Source organism: Epinephelus moara, chromosome 12 (genome assembly GCF_006386435.1).
Source record: "Epinephelus moara isolate mb chromosome 12, YSFRI_EMoa_1.0, whole genome shotgun sequence".
NCBI lineage: Eukaryota > Metazoa > Chordata > Actinopteri > Perciformes > Serranidae > Epinephelus > Epinephelus moara.
Genome location: NC_065517.1, coordinates 8,496,856 through 8,519,443, shown reverse-complemented (window position 1 = coordinate 8,519,443; position 22,588 = coordinate 8,496,856). Strand labels below are relative to the sequence as shown.

At 39.6% G+C, this 22,588-nt stretch overlaps 1 protein-coding gene across 7 annotated transcripts in view; it reads left to right on the top strand.

Annotated features, from left to right (window-relative positions):
- Positions 1 to 22,274, top strand: part of epha7 (eph receptor A7) — a 123,559-nt gene extending 101,285 nt beyond the window's left edge. For 2 of the 7 annotated variants that reach the window (XM_050057672.1, XM_050057670.1), the window contains exons 10-17: positions 2,827 to 2,940; positions 3,388 to 3,573; positions 5,425 to 5,486; positions 5,712 to 5,921; positions 8,071 to 8,286; positions 13,843 to 14,036; positions 14,671 to 14,826; positions 17,048 to 22,274. In XM_050057672.1, the coding sequence (XP_049913629.1) occupies positions 2,827 to 2,940; positions 3,388 to 3,573; positions 5,425 to 5,486; positions 5,712 to 5,921; positions 8,071 to 8,286; positions 13,843 to 14,036; positions 14,671 to 14,826; positions 17,048 to 17,162 (1,253 nt within the window). In that variant the 3' untranslated portion in view covers positions 17,163 to 22,274. Of the gene's footprint in view, positions 1 to 2,814; positions 2,941 to 3,387; positions 3,574 to 5,424; positions 5,487 to 5,711; positions 5,922 to 8,070; positions 8,287 to 13,842; positions 14,037 to 14,670; positions 14,827 to 17,047 lie in introns of all 7 variants that reach the window. The other 5 variants (XM_050057674.1, XM_050057673.1, XM_050057671.1 and 2 more) reach the window with 3 other exon arrangements.
- The last annotated feature ends 314 nt before the right edge of the window (positions 22,275 to 22,588 follow it).

Genomic DNA, 22,588 nt, shown 5'->3' with positions numbered 1-22,588 from the left:
TGGAGGGATCCGCCGTGCAATATCAAATGACGAGAGGCTGCCAGGGCGACAGAAGCTAGATAGCGCAAATTCAACATGTAGACCCAATTTGTCTGCCATGTAGCGGCGAGGAAGTCGTGATAAGACATCTCCTATCAGATCCGCTGACATCTCGGATGGACGAAGCAATTATGGGAGCAAGTGGAGGGAAATCTCAGCTGCCGGCGTCCCCTCGCTGGAGCACAATGCATTTTGTTGTATTTACGCTGTTGGATTGGCCACATTGCCCCCCCCCCCCCCCCCCCCCCCCCCCCACCGNCCCGCCCCACAGAGAATAAGTCTCTCAGGCTGGATGAGCTCGCAGTTCTGTTCCGTTGTTTTGGTCCAGCGTTTATCCAGTGTATTATGGCTGTAGTAGCTCATTAAAATTTAAAGTTGACAGGTTATATTGTTATCAGCGGAGTTTAAAATGCATAGTGTAATCGCCCCCGTGAGTGGTGTCTGCACTTAATAGTGCATAATACTGTAATTTGCTGTTAATTTGGAGCACTGTGTAAAATGTTAACCCCCTACCCTATCGCTGGCCTTTCTCTAACCTTGTTTGTTCTCCTTATTTTCTACAAACTGCTTCCACTCTCACACCATGGATATTCATGAACCCTTCTCTTATCAGTGTTACTGGAAAAAAAATATTGCAGCAGTGTCCTTTTCTACTTTATCTTTGTTATGTTCAGTTTTAGCTCATTTTTTAAAGAATATTACATAATGTTATTTGTAAAAAAAAAAAAATATATATATATTTTTTTCATTCGTTAAAGGGTTTTTTTGGGGAGTTTTTCCTTATCCGCTGTGAGGGTCCAAAGGACAGAGGGACGTCGTATGCTGTAAAGCCCTGTGACGCAAATTGTGATTTGTGATATTGGGCTTTATAAATAAAATTGATTGATTGATTGAAAAATAACCAATTTTCAGCCCTGAGTAGTGTCCATAAAGAGAAAAAAGCTGGACAAAAATAAATGCTATATAAATTTGAGCAACTAAATAGCATTGAAGTATTTTACTTTGAAAATCATTCATCTAAACGTATGTGGTTTAAACTTCCAGAAGACCATGTCAAGAAACATTAAGTAGCTTTAAGTATATACTACATATTTTTAGGGTTAATGAATAGTAGAAAGAAAATTCAACTTTATTCAAGTTCCTCACATACATTCGGTAACTTTGGAGGTATAAGTTCACACCAAGAAAAAAAAGAAACAGGATTAAAATTGGATGGTTAAATTCAGACCCCCAAAATCAAAATGAATATTGAACATTAGCCCTGGGACAGGCAATCAAGCATGAACAGAACTGATCACACTTCTGTAAAATCAGACTGTCAGTCATATGACCCAAGAGAGACAAGTTGAGTGATTGCAAACACTGGATGCTTGAATCTTCTATCTGCATTCCTGCTAAAAATATCATGTAATTGCAGAAATTTTTCACCATAAAATCCAAATAGATTGTTTTTAAAGTGAAATAATTCAAGGCTATAAAGTTGAATTAAGATTTCAACATTTTTTTTTAATTGGAGGGGTTGGATTTTGCTGCTTATAAAATTCAAATGATTTTTTGCTTCCGTGAGAAATGTCCCCTTGCTGTTGGATTTTGAAAATTTAAGGGAACAGCTGCACCAAACCAAACACCAGAATGAATGTCAGCATTGTATTTCCGCAAAGAGACAATATGTTTCACTCTGTGCATTTATGTAACAGATATGTTGAAACTTTATGTTTCTTTACATTTCAGTTTTCAGTTTTATGGTGGTTAACGAGTGGTTGGGTTTAAGCACAAAAACAACTTGGTTAGGGTTTGGAAAAATTGGCTTAAATGTCCCAAACTGTTGTTAAAAAATACCCAGTTTGGTTGCTACAAATATGGTATTGTTGAAAAAAAATACTGGCTTTTGTCACTACAAAAAAAGGCTGGACATACCCTGAACTGTTGTTAAAAAATACAAGGTTTAGTTGACACATATACAGCAGGACATGTCTATCTGTCTATGCCTATCGTTAAAAAAGACCTGCTTTTATAGCTGCAAAAAAGGCTGAACTTGCCCCGAACTGTTGTAAAAAAAAAAAAAAAAAAAATCCTACCTGGTTGGGTCGCTATAAACGCGGCTGGACATGGTTAAAAAATTGCCGGTTTGGTCATTAGAAATATGGCTGGACATATCCCAAACTGTTGTTAAGAAATACTCTGTTTGGTGGCTACAAAAACAGCTGAACAAGTTGGGAACTATGGGTAAAAAATACCTGCTTTAGTTGGTCTGGAGCAGTAGTGTGCTGCTGTCTGCTCTCATAGGTGTCACACCATCAACCATCACCTTGTCCTAATGAGAAACCCAGCTTATATACATGTAATCTGAAATACGCCATGCGTATGAAAAGCACAATATATCCGTGGTTTGCAGAAATGTACAATGCGCACATTTTATTCTGTCAGCTGGGTTGAACATACAGTGATATCACATGTGAATAAACCACCAAGCGTGATGAGAGCATGAAGCAACATAGCCGGTGAGGCAGGTTATTTTTCAGTGAGATAGTCTCAGCTGCAGGGAGGTGAAAGGTAACCGACAGCCTCATGAAAGCACCAGGCGCGGGTTACTCAAATCTTTGCTTGCCATTTGTGATGAATTTTCCTGTGCTGAAAACCTTTTTGACACCAGCCGCTGACTGTTCAGCAATTCCCTCTGAACCACTGGTCTTAGTAATCGTTTGCCTGTCAAGTGCCCGCTGGTGCGTAGCGTGCATATTTAATCATAACAGTAATCCTCTTACCTTTCTACAGTCAAATTTCCAGGCACCAAAACCTACATTGACCCTGAAACCTACGAGGACCCAAACAGGGCTGTCCATCAATTTGCCAAGGAGCTGGACGCCTCCTGCATTAAAATTGAACGAGTTATTGGAGCAGGTGAGCCCATCCCGGTTCTCTCAGCTATTGCTGTTTAGTCACTCCGTGCTCTCATATATCACACTGACAGCCAAATATTTACACGTTGACACAGCTTTATGCATTATATATTGATAGTGCAATTGCAAAGAGGGAAAAAAGTTCATTGCAATTAATGTGTGGGCTGCGTCTGGAAGAGGCAGTCACAGTGATTCCCACAGCTGAGAAATTGCTGCCACATGGGTTTTACAGAGGCGGTCAATGACAGTATCTATGCATCTCTAGCATGTCTTATTATAGGTCTTGGTTACACTCCCCTGAGTATAAAAAGATGTCGCACTCCAATTTGTATTCCACCACTGCACAGCTGCTTTGTCTCAAAATACACTAATAAATTTGTCATTGTGAAGTGCTTGATTTTTTTTTACCTACCCACACCTCACTCATGAATGTTCTCATCCCACACAGGAGAGTTTGGGGAGGTGTGCAGCGGCCGGCTCAAGCTCCCCGGAAAGCGGGACGTGTCGGTTGCCATCAAAACATTAAAAGTGGGCTACACAGAGAAGCAGAGGAGGGACTTCCTGTGCGAGGCCAGTATTATGGGACAGTTTGACCATCCGAATGTTGTTCATCTGGAGGGAGTCGTAACAAGAGGTAATCACACACAAAATGATAAGTAAAGAGGGAACAATGTTGACAACATGAGATTGTTTAAAGGGAAAGTTCAACCCCAAATCAAAAATACACTTTTTTCCTCTTACCTATAGTGCTGTTTATGTCTGGATAAAGAGGTATCGCGATGTATGATATAGTGATGTCTGCCTTTTCTTGAATATAATGAAACTAGATGGCACTCAGCTTGTGGTGCTGAAAAATGCATTTGTAAAACTCAACAGCAGTGCAGGACCTAGCACATTTAGTGCCCAGGGCAAGCTTTCCCTGGAGCCCCCTGACCACCATCCCAAAAAAGTATTGTTATTACTAGTAGTGGTAGTAGTAATAGTAGTAGTAGTTGTACTAGTATTATAAGAAATCAACATAAAATAAACAACTTGGCTAACAATAACAATAAATAACAGTAAGAGAATACGATATGTGCAAACTTGCAAATTCAGTCTTCTTCTTGTTTTTGTACTGTGCCCCTGGATGGCTTTTGACCTTTCATTTTCTCTTATATTGTATTCACACCAAACACAATAATTTCCGCATTGCGTTACTCGCGCGAGTTTGAATGATAAAATAGTTTTTGTTGACTCGCTTTATACGTGTGACTGACTCGCGTGATATGTACGTGAAATCCCTAAATCGCTAAATGAACTTCCGCCGCTAAATCCTCGGCATCACACATCCCTGGAGATCTCAATGCTGATTGGCTATCATGGCGCAAATTTGTCCATGAGGTTCAGATTTTTCAACTCTCGCGAATAAGCATATAATGCAAAATCAAGCTTCTTGCTTCAGTTGCACTACTTTATTCAAGTATTTTAGGTCATTCGCATTGTGTCCATCGAGCCGCCCAGTGGAAATTCGCGTCTTATCGCGTCTTTACTTTGACTTGACATGTAATTCACTCACATGAATAGTTTTATTTGCGCCCAGTGTGAACATTACTCCATATTCACTCCATTCCACCACTTTCCCTATGTTCGTCTTTTTATGTCAGTTTTTTCTTTTCTTTTAGGGGGTGGGATGGTTGAGTGGACCATTGTGAGCTCCGCCACTGCTCAACAGCAATGTCTTCCTTTTTCTCTACTCTCTACCATACTACACCCGCCAACTGTATCATAGCACAGAAGGGAAGCGTGCATCTTCTTCCACGGAGCTGTTATAAAAAGGGGCCTCTTGTCCATGAGTAGATGCACGCTTCCTTCTGCACAGTGATACGGTTGGTGGGTGTAGTTCAGTATAAAGAAAATAGTTCCTCCATGTAACTGCTCACACCAAGGTCTGTGGATTATCTTGAGTAACTGGGTCATGATTTCTGGAAAGAGACATTGCTGTTGAGTTTTTAAATGTATTACTTTGGCACTTTGAGCACCACAAGCTGAGTGCCATCTAGTTCCATTATATTGAAGAGCAGGCAGACATCTCTGCAGAATCTCCAACACTCAGCAACTCACACCAAAACAATGCAGACTGACAAGTAGCACCACAGATTAGAGGAAAAAGCTGTATTTTTTGATTTTGGGGTGAACTGTCCCTTTAAAAATCATGTAAGCTCGTGTGTATCAAAGTATATTTAGCTTTGGGGAGGTAAAAGTGCCGTATTTAGAGTGACATTATATCTGATTAAATTAGCCACAGTCCTTGTTTAACATTTTCTCATTTAGACACTGTAATAAAAGGAGCAGATGGTAACTTTTAATTAAAAGCCAATGAAACACACGGCTAAAAATAACTTGGAAGCAGTTTAGGCATAGTTGTTTATTGCAAAGTATTTTGTAAGCAAACAAATTCAGGTATCAATTAATCATCTTCTTTATTGTCCATCTTTTTGTTTTGCAGGTAAACCGGTGATGATTGTCATCGAGTACATGGAGAACGGCTCATTAGATGGTTTCCTCAGGGTGAGTATCACCTTCGGAGCACAGGAGGCTCAGAGCAGCATCTTTTGTAACTTTTCTTTTGCATTTGCTAGAAAGTGTCCCAGAGAGCAGGCAGTCTGCAGGAGGATCTGTGCATCGCATAAATATCATAAATCTTGTGCTAGAGCTGCTGCAGTGCTGTGACCTACATTTCCCTCATGGTCAGTGAAGATGGCTGACCTGCCTGTGTTTCTCTGTGCCGCGCAGAAACACGACGGTCAGTTCACAGTCATCCAGTTGGTGGGGATGCTGCGGGGCATCGCGGCAGGAATGAGATATCTCTCCGATATGGGATACGTCCATCGAGATCTGGCCGCACGAAACATCCTTGTCAACAGCAATCTCGTATGTAAAGTGTCTGACTTCGGCCTGTCAAGGGTGATCGACGACGATCCCGAGGCTGTCTACACAACAACTGTGAGTCAATTAAAGCGCTTGCTCTCCCTACCCAGAGCCCTGTCTGAATCCTCTAATCAAGTCACAGCCGGTGCATGAAAATGGAGCAGAAGTGCTGGTGCACGCCCAAGTAGTCTGCACCATTTTTAATATGCAAAGCAAGCTATGTTTCCATACAACTTTCTAACAATGCCCCCCTTTAGAAAGCGTTCAGAAGTTGTAACTAATCCCTTATTTATGGTTAAACAATCATTTATTCATCAGTTATAAACCATTAATAAGAACAACTTTTGGGTTGCCAGGTTGGGAAATGTTTTGGCTTAATTATCATGTGTTTTCACTGTCAGTTTATTGAATTAATTATGATGTTTTAAAAGTCTTCTAAAAGAGACAAGGACACTAGGAATCAGGAAATAGAAAGAAAGTAGTTTAATATTTAGTGAGGAAACAATTAGTCAGTAAAGTGATATGTCAATGGCCAAAAAAATTAATCACCAACTATTTTCAATTGATTATAAACCATTTTTCAGGCAAAAAGGCCAGCCAATTAACAGGTTCTTGCTTCTCAACTGTGAGAATTTGCTTCATTGTTTTACATAATTATAAATTAACTCATTTTGAGTTTTAGACTGCTGACCGAACAAAAGAAGCAAAAAGTCTCTTTGGGCTGTGATGGCTTTTTTCACGAAAGTTTAATGTCAACATTTCAATGCACTCCTAATAAAAATGAATGCAAATACAGCCATTCATGAAAGGCCATGAGCTTCCTACTATCTAATAATCCATTAAGTCTGCATATATAAAAGATAAAGGGGACCTTTTATGCTTTTCCATATTTTCTATCATACAGTATATAATGGTACAGTGTTAGATGTTCATAAAAAACTTCGCCAAAGTTTCAAATAATGAGGCAGACGTATGTGAATGAAGTTTACATTACATACACTGCTACATATAGTTACATGCCTACGTCAGGGAAACATGTAATCTTGATTGCTGATGGTGTTAATTTCCTCACAATTTTAGATCATATTCCTGTTGGAACATGTCCTGTTGTGAAGCTTATATTGGGGATTTTTCATGGTGGAAAGTGCAGCAATAGTCATGGCCAAAGGCATTATGCTTTCAGGTTTTCATCTCTCCAGTTCTTGCAAACACTATCTCAAGAATGCCTTGAGGTATTTTCTTTCTTCTTCCTTCTATATTTGGCACAAACGTCCACTTGAACTCAAGGATGAACTGATTAGAAATTTGGCAGTCATAGGTCAAGGTCACTGTGACCTTGCATCTGTCTCATTCTCATGAGTGCTACATTTCAAGAACATCTTTAGGGAATTTTCTTTTATTTGGCCCAAACACCCACTTAAACTCAAGAATGTCAAAGGTTAAGGTCATTGTAACCTTGTCTGTCTCATGCTTATGACCATGATATCTCAACAACACCGCAAAGGAATTCTTTCAAATTTGACACAAATGTCCACTTGGACTCAAGGATGAACTGAATAGAATTTGGTGATCAAAGGTCAAGCTCAGTGTGACCTCACAAAACGTGTTTTTGGCCATAACTCAATAATTCATACGCTGATTATGATAAAATTTCACTCAAATGTAAAATAGGATAAAATGATGAAGAGATGATGGTTTCTATCCAAAAAGACAAAAGACAACTTCACTGTGACATCATAATGTTCTACAAAACCACTTTTCTGGCCATTACTCAGCACAACTTGTGTGGTTCAGGGAGGCATACAACTGCGTAGCGGTATTTCTAGTTCGAACATTTAAGCATGTTCTAGTAGAAACACAAAATACAAGTATAAACTTGAAAATGAGCATGATAGGTCCCCTTTACATCATGTCAGTAGTTTTAATAGTAAATATGCTGTTGACTAAACTTTAGTGTAGATACTCTGCAGCCCAGCAACAAGACACACTAATGAGATATTACACAACCTTGTTGTTCTTATTAATGAGCAATAATTAATCTATAAAGAAATAATACATGATTAACTAACTGTTGACAGAGTCATTGGTTACATCTTGTAAACCCACAAAAGATGCCTAATTAGAAAGTAGTTCCAGTATTTTGGCTTTAAGTTTGTGGGAAAGTTGTGTCTCTGTGTTTTGACCATGTGTGTAACTGTAAAATTCTCTCTAATTGATGTTTTAGGGGAAGATGCAGGATGTAATGAATTTGATCTTTACTCCAGCCACTGACCTGCATTTTACTGAACAGGGCGGCAAAATACCCGTCCGATGGACCGCCCCAGAAGCCATACAGTATCGTAAATTCACCTCTGCAAGTGACGTGTGGAGTTATGGCATTGTCATGTGGGAGGTCATGTCCTATGGGGAACGGCCCTACTGGGATATGTCCAATCAAGACGTAAGTTACCACCACATATATCAAGTCATTCATTCACTAAAACTGTATGTTTGTCATTCTGCTGATGGATGACCTCATAACCGTGGATCATAATCTTTAAGAAGAAGCTTTCATTTTAAAGGGGCACTTCACCAATATCACTACAAAATAAGTAAAAGACGAGTCATTTTGTAGATGTTGCCTTGAGCTCAGAGAACTTGTAGAAGGCAGTTTTACTATTTACTGACCTTTTTTGGATGAGTTTATAAATTATAATGTATTTCTCACAAATAACAAGCTAGTATACACGAGTGTTAGTACAGTGGAGGTTATGCACTACTTCCTATCTGGGACTATGTGAGTAACTATCATCTGAGAGGGGGCAGGGTTTTCCCCCAGATTCATCCCTAATTATCCCTAATGAAGTCATCCCACTAAGAAAGAGAAAATCACAGACAAAAATTCCAGTTTGTGATTCTTCTTTGAGGCTTTCTTGTGGGACCCTCATGAGAGCAGCTCGGCGGGGACGGTAACCTTGGGCTTAATTAGTTCAAGAAGTCTTGCTATAATCATGCAGTCTGAATCCATTTGAAGGAGAAACAGTCCTGAAATGGGACACGCATAAAAATGAAGTCCCGAGAACATGGATTGATGCTGGTATTAATATAAATAACAGGAGTGGAAAACACTTGTCATGCAGAATGCTTTTGATTCAAATGTCTTTAAAAGTTTTATAATTACTTATGGTAATGGGAACCAGTGTGAGTAGCAGTGTTGAACCAATTACACAGCGAGCAGCTCAGGCATATTTGGCGGTTTGCATTGCACTCATTGGTTTGTTGTAGACATAAAAGTCAAGGATGTAAAGACATTCAGTAGACGATGTAAAAGGGGCACTTCACCGATTTTAGACATCAACATTAGTTTATGTCTGATGGTCATTACTATATTTAACCTTTAAAAACATATGCATAATGTCTTCTGTGGTGTCAACTGAGGAAATAGCACTGATGATGTCATAAAGGTTATCTTAGCTTAGACCTAAAGACAACACAATTTTTACAAGAAAGACTGCGTTACAAACTGTGAAGGTGTGGTGATTGAAAGATATGTCATTTACCAATCAGAAAAGATATTACTGGTTGCATTATGGGAAATGTAGGATCCATGTTCGTCTGTAAAAGTCAGGATACCTCAGCTTACGCTGCTTTGATCCTTTTTATTTTTGCATCTGTCTCTCGCAAACCCCCAACTTTATGGGGTGCAACACACACTAATGGAGTACTTCTTTAATTGTGTCTTTTATAGATGTTTTGACACCCTTTAACGAAACATGGAAAGGCCCCATTACACTCACTTACTGCAAGAGAGGGAATGTGTTTACATCTCTCTTGTTGTACATAGAACATAACGACATTTATATCAGATATTTGCAAAACCTAAATATGACTCAACAACATTATGTTGTAACTGTATCCCAAGGTTATACTTTAGTAAGTATTATTTAAAGAGGAATTCTAGTATGTTACTTCCATGGCATAGGAACAGTCATAAAGCTCCATAACAATTCTGTTTTAATGTGTTATGTATCTATACATTTGTTTCGTTGTTCTTCAGATAGGCTGGTTGTCCTTTCTCTTAAAGAGAAGAATATGAAATCTTAATTTTAAGGAGTACATTGATTGTAAGGAACAAAACTTTTACTGGAGACAAGCCCACTTAGGTTTAGGGGAGACTCTTGGGTACCCATAGGACCCATTTTCATTCAGATATCGTGAGGTGAGAGTTCAAGAGACCCCTCTGAAAATGGTCATGCTGTTTGTTCCCTCACCAAAAGGTGTGTGTGTGTGTGTGTGTGTGTGTGTGTGTGTGTGTGTGTGTGTATGTATCATAGGTGTACTGTGCATACAGTATACGCAACTTTGCTTAAGATCAATAAAGAAACAATTAACAACAAGATATTAATACAAATTCATACATATAAATTGTAAAGAAAACTAACTCCTGAAGTGTAGGACTAAATAAAAAGGCAGAGTGTGAGCTGTGAGGAGGTGAACTGCTGTTAAGTGTTGTGATGGGTGTCTCTTAGGCTGTGACATGCACTGACATTTTGCTGCTTCTGTGGCGCTGATTCTGTTTTCTTCAAGTACACGTTGCATTTTAGTCTGGTCGGAGAGTGTATCAGAATCTTGAAGTTTGCATTTAATTTTGCAAAGAACTTCGTTCTGATATCTTTGTATGTGCTGTATATGCTACAGTGTAGCAGGAAATGGAAACTCTCTCTCACTCTGGCAAAGCCAGAAACCAGAGACGGAAGTCTCAAACTTGTGATGTCATCAAGTTTAAAGTCTGGAGCTGCTCCTTCGACAATGAATAGGAGCCTGATTTTGTGGACCCACATAATGTTTTTTTTTTTTCAATACCCAAATGAGCTTTATTCTGCTGCAGTGTTCTCGTGAAACAGAAAATGTACCCATATACTCACAACATTCCCCTGTGTGCTCTCAGTGTCATCTAGAACATCTCTCCCAATTAATTGTCTATAAAGTAGCTCCAGACTTTATACTTGATGACATCACAAATTTAATTTTCTGCACTCTAGTTTCTGGATTTGGGGGAGAGTTCATGTCTCCTAATATTTTTTGGACAGTCTCAGACCAACATGTATGCAAAATGGGTGTAGTTCTCCTTTAAATATGAGTCACTATGAAATTAAATGAATTCAAACCCCAGTCAAGCACAACACAGTCAAAACAAGATATTTTGCTCCAGCATTGCAGCTCTTAGAGACTGAAAAAAAAAGTAAAAATACACACAGCTTCAGAGTCGCAGAATCTTCTCCCACCTGACTGCTGATGTTGTGAAACTCAGTGCACTAGAGTTGGAAGGGGAGTTTGGAGATTTCAGGGTTCTATTAGGTGCTGTAATTTGATCAGAGAATGTATCTTTAAGGTGCTTCAACATCAAGTAAATTGTAAGACCTGACACCTGACATTGCCTAGACTTTTCCTCCTCAAAGAACACATTTACTTTTTTTAAGTCCCATACTTCTTTTTTTTTTTTTTTGCAAATGTCACAAATTGCTATAATGATTGACTCACCCGCAGTTCTCTGAGTGCTGTTGCCTGCTTCCCTGCCAACTCCCACTGAGGGAGTCCAACTGCGTCAGACCACTTGAAGCTGTTCTTATTGTCGGACACTTGGCACATTTTGATTGATGGTAGAAGGCGAGTTAGTTCTGGCCTTAAGATTCCTATATGGCGCCTGGCGTTTAGCACCCACAGCATCAGGCCTAAACATTATTAAGATTCTTCGGCGCTCCAAAGCAGAGACATGCTGATTGAACAATCAGATGTTAGAAATGCTAAACAAGATGGCCGGGCATTAAAGCGGCGTATGTGGTGTTTTGACGCTCTGCTACTTGACAGACATCAATGTCAGAAATTTTTGCACTTTGTCAAGATGTCAGCAAACATCCTCCGGGGATGCAGGAAGAACGTTATTTGCATTTTTCCCAACAGTTGCAGTGTTTTGACACCTTTTCCCTCCATGACTCATTCTTGTCTGAGCGGTCCTGACAGAAATAGCTGATGAATATATGCAGAAACGTACACAGCTCCTTATCCACACAATAAAGGACGGGGTGCTAGGGGCTCAAATCAAAGTGCCCACTGCACCTACTGTTCTCACCGCATTGACTTTTAATGAACTCTGTGCTTAACTGCATGCATGATGCAGAGTGACAATATATTAGGTTTAAAGACTCAGTGGAAAGATCTTTTCTATTACTTATCAGAGCTGTATAAATATAGCCTTTTGTTTACACACATGAGCAACGTGGGAAATTAAACTCAGGGAAGTGAGTCTGCACTGTGGCATATAACACGCTAAATACCTACAATGTAACCTTGACCTTGTAGTGCCGCAAAGTTTATCAGTGAAATGTTGAAATCAATTCTAAAACTTGCAGTCAGCCAGTAAAGAGAGACAAGGGCAGGTGTAATATGATTCCGTCTCCAAAAGAGTTGGTCAAAAGCCCAGCTACAGCATTTAGCACTAACTGAAGGCAGGAGATTGTTTTCTGACTGCGCCCAGCGAGAGGAGAGCTAGGATAATCAAGCCAAGACAAAATAAAAGTAACCTTTTCAGGATCAGTAAATGAGTGAAAAGGTCTGATTTTGGTAATGTGCCTGAGCTGAATAAATCACACAGTTTTTTTGATATGACCATCAAATGATGGTGATATGACATGCTGGATGTTACATTCTTTATTTTGGTCAACTGTGACTTATTTTGCTCACCAACTTCACTGCTGAGGTGGTGACGTTTGGACTAATTAGACAAAAGGTTTACAACTAAGCACATCAAACTAAAACCAAAGCCAACATCCAGGCCTTCAGTCCATAATTCAAATATATAATCTCAAACATTTAGGTGAAAGTGAAAATTAATGCAAATGCTAAGTGAAGCTGCCATTATTCTCCGTCTGAAATGGCTGTCAGATAGCTCTGGAAACCTCCCTCCATGACACCATTGTTGTGTCAAACATTGTGCCCCTGGATGTCAGCAATCAAACTGTTGAATTAAATGTTGTCATAAGTGTCAGGGAACTGAGGGTTAGAGTGATATTAAAGGAACACTTCACCCCCAAAATGATCATTTGTATAGCAATTACTCATCCTGTATTATGTTGAATTTGTGAAGAACAATTTTGTTTTTCTCTCATGCCTCAGCGGTAAACAAATAATCCAAAAACATAGAAAATTCTTGATGAGTTGAAGTAAATGGGGTCCACGTTTAACACAGCAAAACTATATAAAAGCATTCAATATCAAACTCACACAACTTGTGTCTCATGCTTAGTACTTACCAAACACATGCATTTTCACGAATACCTTACTATTTAAAACACGTCCAAAAAGTCTCGTGCGCACATGATGAATGCATTCGAACTCTGCCCTTGCTCTCACTGAAATCCCACCTCCCAGTGCATTCATTTGCCAGGAAGCGACAGGCGTGGGTGAGTGACAGCAGAACTCCTGGCCAAAACCAAGCTGGTAGGTGGGATTTCAATGCAATGAACGTGCAGAGTTCAAACGCATTCTGTTGCTCAGGAACGCTACTTGCCGTGTGTGGGAGTCTTTATGTGGAAGTCTTTTCAATCGAAAGGTTTTAGCAAACAATACATGCGCTTGGGAAGAACTGAGCATACGAGTGGATAAATGACACTTGGATGATACTGCCAGAGCCATGTGAGAAAGATGTTTTGACATAGTTGTGCTGTTGTTAAACATGGCCCCCATTAACTTTAATTCGTCATGAATTTTCTCAATTGTTTGGGTTCTTCATTCACTGTTGAGGCGTGCGAGAAAATCAAAGTTTTCTTCACAAATTTAAGGTAACTCAAGGTGAGCTATTGATAAACTGATGGTCATTTTGGTTTAAAGTATTCCTTTAACTAAAAAGTTAACAGAGTGATACTAAAGACGTGAGGGTTAGGGTGATATCAAAGGGTTTAGGGTTAGGGTGATACTAAATGCTGATACTAATGACTCCCATCTGTTTTGCATTCTCCAGGTCATAAAGGCGATAGAGGAGGGCTACCGTCTTCCAGCCCCAATGGACTGTCCACCTGGCCTGCATCAGCTAATGCTGGACTGCTGGCAGAAAGACAGAGCCGAACGTCCCAAATTCGATCAGATAGTCGGTATCCTTGATAAGATGATCCGCAACCCTAACACGTTGAAAACCCCAGTTGGAACATGTACAAGGTGAGGAAATAAAACCCCAAATGAATCATTTTAAAATGTGGCTTGGTACAATAAAGAATTTGAACTTTTATTTTTAGTGCATTAGCGGATGATCCAAAGTGTCCAGTGGATGATTTAGCCTCTGTAGTTCACAGATGAAAGATAAATCCCAAGAGATCGATACCCCAAAGCAGCTTCCATGGCTTTATGGTCAATAGCAGGGCTTTTAAATCAATCTCTGTAATGAGTTCCTGGTACTTTAAAGTGCAGTGGGAACTCCAGACCTCACTGTGACGTTTGTCAGATTCACTCTATTTGCAGTGAGAACATACTTTCCCGAGGTGAGATCGAGAGGTTACAGCTGGTTAAAAAGCACTTTATTATATGGGGTCTTTATGTGGCGAATGCATTCAGATTTAAGAGTTATTGACTAAAAATAATTTTCAGAAGCAGAAAACTGACATGCTGCATCTGTTTGTGAATTTCTTATTGATTGAAGCCTCCAATCAGCTAGTTTTTTTCCCCTACTTGCAATTTACTGCACCGCTGGATGCCTTTGGTCGTCGCTTTTTCTCGTCTCCTGCTTGATTGTGTTTTCAGCGGAACGTTTCCTTTTCACATAAGACATAAACATCATTCTGTGCTCATCCCACAGACCAATTAGTCCACTGTTAGATCAGAGCACACCAGACTTCACCGCTTTCCGCTCAGTGGGAGAGTGGCTGGAAGCCATCAAGATGGAACGATACAGAGACAACTTCACAGCAGCTGGCTACAGTTCCCTGGAATCTGTGGCCAGGATGTCAATCGAGTAAGTAGATATGAAGCCCTCAAGTGGTTAAGCATCAGTAGAGAACATTAATACCAGCCACATTCAGGCTGTGATCTCACCTACACTCCACTTCCTTCTACCCCACTCTGAGTAAACAAATCCACTCTTAAGCATTCAGGCAGAGTTTTGGTAGACTGCCATCCCATGAGGTTTCTCTAACGTACTATGCGTTTTCAAATACTGGCTACTATACTAATACTACTTCTATTTTAATTTGCTGTTCAAGCAAACTCAACACTTCCTCCATGTTTATAAGATGTAAATTCAGTGTGATGTACATTCAAACACCAGTCTCAGATCCAGTGTAGCCAGCAGATATCTGGGACGAGATTTTGTCCTCTGTGAAACAGTCATTTTGACTAATTTCTTATGAAGAACTAGATTGTCATCAGACAGTAGCAGATGGGTTCCAGGATCGCGTTCTGCCAATGCGTTCTACCTTTTTTCTCTCCACAGACTTTTTGCTTGCCAATGAAACATTATTGGTCAATAGACAGTATCACTATGATGTCAAGCTGACAACATCAGTCATTTCCGGGAAGATAACCAGCAAATGATTTTAATTGCGGAAATATGTGAAATCTGTCGTCATTTTCAGTCGTAACTGTGACGTTTAAAGATACATAGTTAAACACAGTGGTCCAAACTATCTGACGTTTCCTCTCAGCTTACGTTATGGACTGAGGTCCTTTGCTAGTGGCTACGCAATGTACTGCTGGATGGGGGCCAAAGGAAAACATATTATAGCCACCTAAAAAAAAGAATCAATATCAGTTAAGGTTACACTATATTTGGATATATTTTCACTGCTTTAGCGTACACAATAACTGATCAGCAATCATACACCATCAACTTCCGTGTTCTGCAAAATATATGCAAAATATATACTGTATACGAAATTAATTTTTGTCAATGGAGTCTGGTGGCTTTGAAATAATGGCTCCAATTCCCCGTCAGAAAAGGCTGTCTGACAGAAGGGTAAAGCAGGATTTATACTTGTGCACTGAATCGACGCCATACCCTACATCGTAGCCTGACCGCCCCCAAAATGTAACTACACGTCGCAGCAATACAGACTTCCTGTCTATTTTTGCTCTGCCCCGTTACATTTGTTGTTTGTGAAGCAGGGGTCTTCTACCCAGAGGTTATTGGAAACAAACGTTGCTATTGAGTCTCTACTGCTTGGACTACAAAGCAGAACCATTCCGATACCTAAATCTTGCCCCATTACCTACAGATAAGCATACATATGCAGATTTCTGTTTATAGATATTATGTGCACACTAATTCCATTAGCTGCTCTCTTGTTCTGACGTTGTCCTTAGATCAGAAAGAAACAGTTTCATACACTAAGTATTTCCAGTCTTTTCTGCTCCCCTCAGTGAAACTCAACACTTACATACACGTTTTGCATTAAAAGCTTTCTATGGGCTCAAAGGGCTTTGGCTTTAAGTGAACATCTGCACACATAATTGAGTTTGATGTTGTAGTAGTGGAAGCCTAATTTAACACAAATAAAAAAAAAACAGCAAAGCAGAAATTATTAAAATTGATTATAAGAACAGTGTTACTGTTTAAAAAAATAGAAATTACATGATTCCATTGCTGTTCTGTACTATACCATCATTTTCTTTTAACATAACTACAGCAAGTACAGTTAGCTGAGAGCTCCTGTGCACTTGTACATGTTAACAGGATAATGCAAATAAGCATTTCATGTCACGTGTGGGATTTAGGAACTGTAAACTAAGATCTGTGAATACATTAATTCAGACATTCTAATGTAGTGTGTCCTCATCTTAAACTTAAGTGAACTCTTTGCTGTTTATTGCATTCTTACTAGTTGAGAGCAGCTGAATATGAGCCTCAGCCCAGACTGTGGCTTGCCCTTGAGTTGTTACTCAAAACTTCCAATGACCATCAGAAGTCAACATTCGTCTCCACGTCCGCGTAAAGTGCACAGGAGTTCGTATAAACTTTCCAAAAACACCTCCCAAGAAAACTTCATCTCATACTTTTTTTGCTACATCATCCTTGACATTGATGAGATTCATAAACAAGTGTGCTGTTGTGTTGTGTTTAGCTGCCTCTTTTCTACCCTTTACTCCCAATAATGAAAAAACTGAGGCTGTAAATCGCACTTGTTTTGCCCCCTCACTGTGGTCCGGTGAATTGATTGATGTGTTGTCCTGTCTTGCAGGGACGTGATGAGCTTGGGGATCACGCTGGTGGGCCATCAGAAAAAGATCATGAGCAGCATACAGACTATGAGAGCCCAGATGCTGCATCTCCACGGCACGGGCGTCCAGGTGTGACGAACCGCGACGGGCCGCATCGGGCAGGGCAAAAAAACACAAAAACAGAACTTATCCGGAGCAGTGCCTGGGACGTAACCGGGATAATCGTCAAAGTAAACGGACGTCTGTTATGTCTGACTCTTCCGGCTGTGTCTGGAGTGAAATCATTCCTTTGTTCCTCAATGAAGGATTGTGGTCTGCCTCTTCAAAGGGCACTAAAGAGAGGAAAAGGGCAAAAAAACAGCAACAAAAAAAGAAACTACCTGGACGAGATGACTTACTTTTTTCTTCTTCTTCTTCTTCTTTTTTTGTTTTGATTTTATAGAAGCGCTTATGAACTCAACCACATATCAAAAGGCGCATTGAACAGGAGTTTCTTTAACTTAATGAATGATTTAAAGTGCACACCACAGCTATGGATTTCCTTTAAAAAGAACAAAACCTGTCTACTTGCGGTGGTTTCACTTGTTCCTTTTTTTCTTATTTGTTAATTTTCTTCCTGTCCGCCACAGTGACATGTTGTGGCCCATGCAGCAGTTTTTTTCCCTCTTCTACTTGGACTTGACAACAGGGTAAACTCTCTTTTATCCAAACGCGGAGGGAACTTTTTAGGCTCAAAGGTACTTTTTGTGCTGACACATGCTGGACTGTGTGAACTGTTTGCAGTGTTTTCCTTCATGTGCTGTTGAAGTGAAAATCCTCACGTGCTTGTTTGCGACCTACAGAAGTGACGTGGTTTCAACCTTTTTTTTTATATTAAGGAATTTTCTGAAGAGTGCAACACTGAGGAGATGCAGGAGGCGAATTGTTCTTCGAATCAAAAGACTTTTATATCAGAGTAGCAATATCCTTTGTCTTAGTGTTCACTACAGAAGACGCAGAACAGTTACTGGGTTATTGAGTAGAATGTTGCAGCACTGTTGAAAGATGAAATTGAAGCCACCGCAAATTGTTTTGCCATCATTTTGCCTAAAATGTTGCACACAGTGTTTGTTTTTGTTTTCAGCTGCAAATACAATTTTTTAAGGGTGGATCCGAGATGTAATACTGCCTTAAAATGTGTTTAGTATTGCCAGTATTTTAGGCACTTCAATGGCAATGCTTTCTGCGTTCATTTAAAGGGTGGACAAGCTCCCTATTTGTTTGTTTTCCTTGTAGTGTGATGTCTTTTTATCTGGAACTTGAACTGGTAAAATCAAGTGCACGGTTTAATGCCACGAGTGACACGGTCGGCGGAGAAGAGACGGACTTAACAGAGCAATAATAACCAGGTAGAAATGGTCCTCACCTGAGATTCTTAAGGTGCTAGGTTTTATCGCATGTGTGTGCTGTGCTGAGACAAACCCTTTGGAACGATTCAGTCACCGCCGGGAAATGAAAAAGGAATGTACCTCTTTGACCTAAAAACGGTTTTGAAAAGCGCTCGGAAAAACTGCCGTGCCAAGTCATCAAATGAAATAATCATGTCATATTTTTGCCGCTATGATATGCTAAACGTTTGATGGGAATCTAACATGGCATGGAAATGTTGAACTGAGTGGCTGCGGAGATGAAAGAGGCGCCATTCGAAACACTAGAAAGGTGCCAATTAGCCACGCTGACATCATCTTCCGACACCCGACGCGCCGTCCAGAAATCAAAGAACCCCTTCAGGGTTCGGGGTCTGAAAACGCAGGACCAAACGATGGAGCTCGAGTCAGACGCAGATCGTGCTGTTAAATCCCACCGTCCCGGCTCTGTAGGCAGCCATGCAGCTCCCCTTGTTTATTCATGCGTCTCCGCCGCTCATCCCTTCACAGGCGTAGATGTGACGGAACATGCATTAAAGTGTCTCTTAAGATTGCTCCTCTTTTCTTCCATACGGCTTTGTATGGAGAACAGAGACGAGGGGGCTTTGCAGAAGACGTGCTAAAAGCCAATCAACCTATTCGGTGCCATCTGTCTCCACTTCAAATGCAAAAAGAAAAAAAAAAAATAGAAAAAAAAGTTTCCATGTTGAGTATGTTTTAGTGCAGTATTCTTTGATAAGAAAATGCAGTTATTCAGCTGTCATGTAGAGGAGCGCTGTTCATAGGGGAAAACCATTACAACCATATCTTTTACTGCTGCTGTAACCTGAGATAAATCTATATTTTCAAAGATACAGTCTTTCAACTGTTTTCGTCTCAAATGCAAAGAAAAAAAGCATCAGGAATCATCAACCTTAGGCTCACTGACAAGCTGTAAAACCATTACTAGCTTTGTTCCTTCTCTCCATTATCTCTCAAACTGCATCCACGCTAAGCCAGCCACATTTGAAAACAACTTTTTCTCTCCGTCTTGGCCCTATGTCCAGACTCATCTGGTGTGGAGCCTTTAGAAAAGGTTCTCCAGGGTGGATAAATCTGAAAGGGAGGGGAAACAAGGACAATGTAAGCCTGCCTAGACACTATTGAGGAAAGTCTGTCACCTGTAAAGAGGGTAGCTTTAATCCTAAAACGGATGTGGGCAGCAGACATTCACAACTGCAAAGGGGGGATGTGTTCGAGTTCATCCTGTCTGCACACATAGTCTGCACAGTTAAACATACTGGGCTTGACCTCATGCAAAATCCTCTCTGGGGTCAAGGGTTTTAAATGTTAGTGTAGCTGAATACACAATACAGGTGTTCTCATTCTCTCTGTTTATTTTTCCTGATCATTCAAAAATGACTGAGGATGAAATTAAAAACTATTTTCATTATCAAGTCCTCTTCCAGTTATTTTCCCAAGTAATCCATTGGTCTATAAAATAGTAAAAACTGCTCATCACATTTTGTGAATGCCCGGTTTACATCCTCAGATGCCTTGTTTTGTCCAACTAACTGTCCGAAATCCAGAGATATTCAGTTAACTAACAGAGAGGACTGCAAAATCCAGCAATGTGGACATTCAACCTTTGAATTTTTTTGTCCAAAAAATAATTCAAACTGTTAGTCACTTGTATATTTTTCTGTTGATTAATTCATCAACTAATTAATTGAGCTCTAGATTTCATCGGCACAGTTGCCTTTATAATGACTGTTTTACAGGTAATTATGAGCTGCAATTTAATTACTAATTAAAATAAGTTACATTGTCTGACAACAGAAACAGAAAAAACTGAAAGAGGACTAGCTGTTGACTTTGGCTGTATTAAAGGAACACTCAATCCCCAAAATGATCTTTTGTATGTCAATTACTCACCCTATGTTACCTTAAAGTAGCGGAGAAAACGTTGTTTTCTTGACATGCCTCCACAATGAACGAAGAATCCAAAAACAAAGAAAATTCTTGATCAGTTGAAGTAAATGGGGGCCGTGTTTTTACAACAGCAAAACTATATCAAAACATCTGTTTACAAACTCTTTTCAATGAAATGCACAAGCAGAGTTCAAAGGCATGTGCCTACCAAGGTGCACTACTCGTGCACGGCTGAAGCTGGAAGGAAGTGTTTTAAATAGTAAAGCTTTAGGGAAAATACATGTGTTTGAGAATTACTGAGCATACGACTACAAAAATAAAACTTGAATTATACTACACCAGTTTTGTTGGAGTTTGTAAATGAATGTTTTGGTATAGTTTTGCTGTTGTTAAAGGCGGCCCCCATTCACTTAAATTCATTAAGAATTTTCTCAGTATTTGGATTCTCCATTCACGGTGGAGACGTGCGAGAAAATCAAAGTTTTCTCCATGAATTCAGGGTAACACAGAGTGAGTAATTGATACACAGCAAATAATATATGGGGTGAAGTATTCCTTTAAACACTGTATACCAGGAGGTTTGCCCAGTTTGTGCAGCTGATTTACCAGATTTTAGCTTTAATACTGAATTTCACCAAAAGATGACTACATGTCCTGTTTCCCATTTGTCCAGGTGCTTTGTAAGGGCAGAGATGTTAACAAAAATTTCCTGAACAAGCTTGTGTGGATGCATGTCGTTTTTACATGTGTTTTCAGAATGATTCGGCTTAGCTTGGATGCGTGCATTGATCCATTTTCACTGTGGGACTCACCTTTGTGAGGAGACACCAGGAATTAGCCCTGACCAGCTCTGAGCCCCTGTGTCACACACACCCTCCCTTTATCCATACAGCAGAGCTCAGCAATTGGGCCTTGGCCAGACCTTTGAATTGAATACTGGCATAAAGTCATTCAGTCAGCACAAAACTCCCCAGTTCACAGGCAGCACTCTCTCTCACCCCCTCCACCCCCCTGCTCTGATTTTAAAACCAGGGCCCCTGGAGGCCCCTCACACCCCAGGGTAGAATGCCTCAGTCCCCTTTTTTCCTGTGCTGGGGAAACAGCAGTTTGAGCCAAATTGAGATTACGGCCAGGATACAATAGATTCAGCGTCCAAATCACCTGTAACCTTCACCATCAAGTCACTTTACGGTCTGTTTCAGCTCGATTCATCCACATTTAAACTTCAGGTTGCTCAACTCTGGACAAGAAAAGATTTGTTGTGGCTCTGTTTCAGCAAAAATATAAAAAGAGTATAAAATTTAAAAAGGAAAAAAAAAACATGCAGGATGTAGAGGGTTGGTTGGAATCAGGAATAGCAGATAGAGTATGACGTTATTTTTCAAATCTTGTGGTTCAGCAGTTGGAAATTAGTTTCACCGCTTTGGCGAGGTGATGGATAATTCCAAAGAGTGCAGCACTGTTGATTGTGTCAGAGAGAGACGAGACTTTGAGGGAATCTTTGTATATGTTCTAATTGTAAAACTTGTACATTTTATTTATATTGTTTTTTACACATATTACTCAGTAGAGAGCTCTGAATACATTGAAAATGCACTATATTTTTCTATCTCGCAGATGAATTATTGTCACCCACAAGATTTCAGTTGTACATAATTTTTCATTTAGGACCAAAGACAGCTGATAGGATTTCCATCTTTACTTTGTTTTGATTTTAGGTTGTTGTACAGTAATACAAAATGTCAATTTATTATTTATTTTTCTGTGATGAAAGTATTCAGAATATTCACTGGTCAAAAGTATTTTCCCCAACAGCAGAACTGTAAGATCATTTAATTAGACGATTTCTTGTTACATAGACAATTCTTTTTGCTTTGTAACCTTTGTAATAGACTGTACATATATTTTTGGAAATATAATACAATCTCTATAGAAGTTTTGGGTGTCCTTTGCAGTGTTTTTTGTCATTATCATTCTTACTCATTTTCATACAGTGGAGTGTTCATTTTATCAGCTATTTTTAGATTTATAATCTTGAGATCAGAAGTTCATGTGAGTTTTGGTCATTAGTAAACTGCAGCCATTGCCAGACCTAGCACATTCAGTTTTATTTATTATCTTTTATATTTATTGTATTTATTACAAAGAAGAACAAGAGCTAATTAGAAATCAAGACAAATAAACAACTTTAGCTAACAGTAATTATAAATAACAAAAAAATATGGCATGTGCGACTTTGAATAT